Source organism: Pteropus alecto, unplaced genomic scaffold (assembly GCF_000325575.1).
Source record: "Pteropus alecto unplaced genomic scaffold, ASM32557v1 scaffold41, whole genome shotgun sequence".
In the NCBI taxonomy this organism is placed as follows: Eukaryota; Metazoa; Chordata; class Mammalia; order Chiroptera; family Pteropodidae; genus Pteropus; species Pteropus alecto.
In genome coordinates this window covers 544,709-550,639 of record NW_006430464.1, presented here as the reverse complement: position 1 = coordinate 550,639, position 5,931 = coordinate 544,709, and the positions used below count along the sequence as shown (strand labels likewise).

General features: G+C 51.4%; 1 protein-coding gene across 1 annotated transcript in view; it reads left to right on the top strand.

The window, feature by feature from the left end:
• The window catches only part of SIGLECL1 (SIGLEC family like 1), a 4,404-nt gene extending 1,932 nt beyond the window's left edge, over nucleotides 1–2,472 (top strand). Inside the window, exons 4-5 of the mRNA XM_006905090.1 lie at nucleotides 983–1,124; nucleotides 2,359–2,472. Coding sequence (XP_006905152.1) covers nucleotides 983–1,124; nucleotides 2,359–2,472 — 256 coding nt within the window. The remainder of the gene's footprint in view (nucleotides 1–982; nucleotides 1,125–2,358) is intronic.
• Nucleotides 2,473–5,931: the final 3,459 nt, after the last annotated feature.

The window sequence follows — 5,931 nt, the reverse complement described above, 5'->3', positions numbered from 1 at the left end:
GGGAAAGAGGCGGCAGACAGGGTCACCACAGTCCAGAGCCATCAGGACTGTACTGAGCCACAAATACGCCCAAGGGACAGGAGCTTTCAGAAAATTTCATAAGGGAGAAAGCAAAGGAGGACATGGCAGCGCTGGAGAAGGCAGCAGAGTCCCCGGAGTACAGTCTTAAGTGGACCTGGGGGCTGAGCACGCGTTTGTTTGGTGGGAAGTAGCCTATGCAGACCCCAGGGACACGTTTGAGGAATTTCCAGTGTCTTTTTGCCGTGCCAGTAGCACTGAGAATAACCAATAATGGCTAAAAGCAAAGGTGAAAAGCATCCTTGGTATCGGTTCATAAAGACTCTCGAAACTTGGCTAAACCTACTGGCTAGAAGCCTAGAGTGAGAAAGGCAGAGTTGCCAGAGGTCAGGGCAGAGAGGTGGTCAGGCAGGGGAGCCTTTGGCCAGTCCAGATGTCTCGGGCTTAATCCTCAGTTGGGAGCCATGGAAGTGTGCCAAGCTGAGAAGGAAAGCGTGAACTTGGCGTGGAACGCGGGCCGGAGAGGGAGGGCCAGGTGGCCTGGGGCCTGCACCAGGCCTGAGACGGGGCTAGTGATGAGAGGCGGTCAGAACACGGGGCTTGGGAGTGACTGGCTTATCAGGGGTCAGAAAGAAGAGGAGCAGGTGGCAGGGCCAGTTGGGGAACTATTTTCAAAGCAGAGTCTTCAATTGGACTCAAAGTCCAACAGAATCCTTTACAGTTTGCAAAGCCCTTTCATAGCCGGCCTCATCCGAATCCCACAGCTTGAGAAGGAAGCGAGGTGTCTCCATCGTACAGAATATGAAACCGGTTCCCAGAGGGTCGTGTGGCTCACCCTCGATAACACAGCAAGCTGGCAGTGTCACTGAGGCCCTAAAGCAGAAGTTCTGATTGAGCCAGAGCCCACTTGGGGGGTGCTGGGGGGTTGGAGAGCCAGAACTGATCTGGAGGGTCATTTCCTTAGAGTGAAACTTATCAGAATGAGGCAGGCAAAGAAAATTGCAACGATCAAAGTGGAAAGGAGCCCCGAAGTCAAAGAAGGCCAAGAATCCGAGATGTCTCCGAAGAAGCCTATAGTCACCCCATCTTCTGAGAGCCAGGTATTAGTGGGTACCCATTGTGTCTGGAATATAGTCTGTCAAGATAAAGATACCAAGCCTCACGAGGAGAGGCACACACACTGTTTAAAGGAGTTGCCATCCTCAATCCTAGGGTGTCTAGAATGCCAGAACATGCTTGAAGGTCACCTTATAGAGCAGCGGTCCCCAACCTTTGTGGCACCAAGGACCGGTGCTCCTATGAGAATCCAATGCCTGAGGATCTGAGGCGGAGCCGAGGCAGCGATGCTGGCACTGGGGAGTAGCTGTAAACGCAGACGGAGCTTCGCTTGCCTGCCTCCTGCTATGCCTACCTCCTGGTTCCTAACGGGCCACGGACCGGTACCAGGGTTGGAGACCCCTGTTATAGATGATGAACCTAAAGCCCAGGGTGGGAAAGGATGAAAATCGAGAGAAACAAAGAGTGATTAGAATCAGTAGTGCACATAAACACACACACATGATGAGTCCCCACTGAGAAGAGTCGGGAGAACCTCTAACAGCGGTTAGAGCACCAGAGTAGAAATCGCAGGGTTTGGTCTCTGAGTGTTTGGCAGGCTGTGGGTCAGCACAGTCTGTAGGTACTACAGGCTCACGTCAACCCGAAGTGCTGGGGTTCCAGACTCAGCCCAGGTTACCCCTTTATTTACCCTCCACCCCATCTCCTCAGCAGGGTGTGGAAGGGACAGTACCTGAGGTTGCCGGGCCTCACTGCTGTTCACCACTGACAGTTCTCTAGGACCAGAAGTGCCCTGCTGCTGTCCTTATACCTCGCTCTAAAAGCTGGTGTCCCTTTGTGGGTAAACCATGCACCTGTTATATTCCACGAATATGTCCTAAGATCCATGTGCTCGATGCTGGGATCTCAGATCCTACCCTCACAGAGCAGCCAGGCTGGTGGGGAAGGTACCCTCGCAGTAACAGGGCTGGTGGGGAGTTCTGGTTGCCCAGAGGAGGGAGGGACTGAACCTACCTGCAGAAGCAGGCAGAACTTCCCTGGGGAGTCTGGGGAACAGTCGGGTGGTTCCTGGGGCTGGGAACACACAGGGAGGACCAGTGGGAGAAAGAGTTGCAGACCCCAACCAGGAGATTGCGAGAAAAGGTGAAGCCACTGCCTTCATTCAGCTCGATGGAAAGGACAGAATCCTGTGCTTTTCAGATTTGGATACCTCACCTTTAAACCTGTTACAACATCCTCCTTCCTTTGCTCTGCCCTGCAGAACCCATTACCCTAAAGTTCCAGGAAGAGCAAGATAAACGAGCTGACAAAGCCTGTAAAGGCAACAGTCGCACCTGGAGCTGCATTATCCCTGGAAATACAGAACTTCACAGGATGCTTAGAGACCCCAGAAACTAGGAGTCTGTAACAGACTTGGAGCCCTTGAGTCTCCTCAGCTCACAAAGCTCTCTCAAGCACCCCAACCCGCCCTTCACACTGATTCTTCGTTGAATATGGTTACTCTTGGACTTGATCTTAGAACCTTTGAAAGCAAACTATGATCTCTTGTTTGGGTTAATCAGAAGAAATACACCCGCCCTGGGATGGTGTCAAACAAAGGAAAAATAAAGTTGAGACTATGAAATAGGTCCACCAATAAGTAGCTTTTGACCCCCTGCTGTGTGCCCAGGAACTGGCATCACAAATGGATTGAATTCCAACTTTGATGCTTAGTGGTTACGTGCATCAGGTAAGACTTCTTGCCTTCCCCTCCCCCCCACGCACACTTTGAACTTTAGTATCCTCACCTGAGGTGTACCTGGGTGGAAAACGAGTGAGAGATGGTGGCCAGAGATGTAGGTGAAGAAAAGACAAAGATGAGCCCTGAATGCCAAGATGAGGCACTGGAGCTTTATCCAGTAGAACCGTATCCCGACTCCCTTAAAATGTAAGTTCCATGAGAACAAGGATCTTGTCTGTATTTTTTTTTTCTACATGTATCACCAGCACTTAGAATGGTGCCTAAAATATAAAAAGCTCTCAAAAATGTTTGTTGAATAATTGGATGGATGGATGGATGGGTGGGTGGGTGGATTATAAGCTGCTGGAAGGTTTGAGGCAAAGAAGTAGAGTGACCAGATACATAGTGAAAGATCATTCTAGGAATAGCTATTGTAAGATGTATTTGGAAGAGGTAAGGCTGGAGGCAAAGAGCCTAGTTAGGAAGTTATCGGAATATTTCTTGGCCAGGCTGAAAAGTAGGCGTACAAGGAATGAGAATGGGATTCTGGCCTGAGAATGGACCATGGTTGTGTATTGTTTCCCTCGGAATGGATGATGGCCTCCCTTCCAGAGCCAGATGCTGGTGATTTTTCAGCACTTGGAAAAAGGGTCGTCTCTTCCCTGGGGCGTTATTTGTGGGTAAATCCAGTGGTTCTCCATTCAATACCGGTGATAGGTCATCTTGTACTCAGGGTAGATGTTTATGCGTGCAGGTTCACACATTTCACAGAAAGAGGAGGATTTACCTTGTGCCGGATAATAGAGCAGACAGGCCAGGCACTGCCACTGCCTCTGTGGAGCTTGTGGTCTACACAGGTACACAGACAAGGAAGAAATCAACACAAAATTATTGCTTAAAATGTCAAGCGCCAGGAAGAAAAAGGGACCAGGGGAGGAACCTGGTTTGGACTAGAAAGACAGACTTTTTGAGAAAAGGACATTTGTGCTGAGACCTAAAGAAATTTGAGGAGCCAGCCAGGGAACTGCAGACTCTTATCTCTGAGATGGAGAGGTTTGGTGAGTTCAAGAGCCCAGGGAGGCGGGGCGAGTGGGGCGGACTAAGGAGTGGGCTCCCAAGGAGACAGACCTTTCGGGGCCCCAAGGGCTCTGGGGAGAAGCTGGACTTTCATCCTCACTCATGGAGGGTTATTTCTCCCTGTGCTTTGTAATCTTGGAAAGTGGGCTCTTCTTCATCAGAATCTTGTGCACAGAGGTTTTGAGTTGGGAATAGAAGTGTCTCTCATAGGACTGGGGTTTGCTTCTATCAAAGAAAAAAATCCTCTACCAGGGAGAGGTGGGCAAGGATGGGGAGAGGGAGGGTGGTGGGTTTGGGGAAGGAGAAGAGAACGAGAAAAAGATTGGGACCCGGCTGGGAACAGGTCAGGAAGGGGTTGGCATGAAAATGGAGAGCTGGGTCTTGTTTTGTTCACGACGGGGGCCTTGGTCTCAGGACAGGAAACAAGGGGGTACCGAGGTGCCTTCTGATTGGCCCTGAGGCTCGTGCACCTGGCATTTCGTTCCTTGATCAATGGCTTCCAACCCGGCCGTCCCCTGCTCCCCCACAAGTACCGGGTTGAGAAAGGAGTGTTGCTTAATGGTTGATTATCTTGGAGTCTCAAGCTCTAGAACCACCTGCTCAAGACAGACTATTCTCTGGAGGGCTTGTCGAGGGGGAGGGGTGGGCGCCCCTGTTAGAGTCCAGGGTGCCCAGTGGTGGCCGTTGCTCCAGGGCGGCTCAGGTACCGGAGGCCCCCGGGGCTCTCCTCCGTAGCCCCGCGCCGCCCCCGCAGCTCTCACGGGCATCCTCGGGTCCTGACTGGCTCTGGGTGGACGCGCGCGTGCCCAGTGGGGCGCACGTGCCCAGTGGCGCGCGGGCTTTCTCCGGAGCGGGTTTCCGCACGTGACCTCCCGCTGTTGGGGTGTGGGTGAAGCTCGGGGGTTCCCAGGCCTCCTAAGGAACTGGTTGTAAGACGGCTGATCGGTTAGCCGCCTCCGCCCCCGTCAGTGGCCGCGGAGTCCGTTGCTGGGCGCGTGCAGTTTCCCTGAGCGTCGCCGAGTCGTCGGGCTCACGGTGGGGCGTGGCACCAGCTCATCCCCGGGAAAGCGAGTTCTCCAGTCGGTGTCCCGGAGCACGGAGTGAGTCAGACAGTCAGCCCCTTGCTGCGCTCAGCAGAAGTCCAGGGCGACGTTCAGCTTTCAAGGAAGTAGCCAGATGGAGACGTGTTGAGAAAGGTCCAAGCTGGAACTCTTGGAACCTGAACCCCAAAGGAGGAGGCGACCCGGGGAAGGGAACTGAGCAGTTAGAGGGAGAGGGAAGAGGTTGCCGTGGAGACAACCCATAAACGTGGCGCAGCCTGGAGAAGGGAAGAGCGCGGAATCGTGAAGTCTGAAGGACCGTCACATCCCGGGCAATAAAACCCTCTCGCGTTACACGGGAGGGAAATCACAGGGGGACAGTGCGCATGGTTATCCCATGTTTGCCAGATGGCTGCTCCTCTTCCAGTGACATCCATAGTCCAGGGGAAGAAGGAAGAGAAGACGGTGACAAAGAGACTCGTCGAGTAGTATCGCCAGTATCAGAAAAACAGAATTCCCAGCACGTAGCCTCATCCGTTTGGTGTTTGAAACAGACAAGTCTCAAAATATTTGCCTAATAAGTCTCGCGGAGTCCAAGGTCCCCAGATCATACATGTGGGGAAAGAGAAGGGTGCAGTCCCACGGATAGGCTTACAATTTAGGAAAACAGAGTTGTCACTTACAATGTTATTGTTACTAGAGCAAGAAATTATCAAGTAATACAACCGGTCGCAATTCCGTTTTATTTGAATACCATTCTCATACGACGTGTATTTCTAACATCTTTGGAGTCTCTTAAGGCCACGTTGTTTAAGCTTTTTGTTTGTTTGTTTGTTTGTTTGTTCCTTTTAGGGAGAATTTGTGTTAACAGAATGGAACAAGTCAGTCATGAATATTCGTAAAAAAACTATTGCAGAGGAGAAGATAAATTATATTCTTATAAACATTCTCAGTTTTGCACAAGATCAAATCAGTTCCTTGAGCCCTTTTAAAACACAGAACAATATATTCTGATTTATA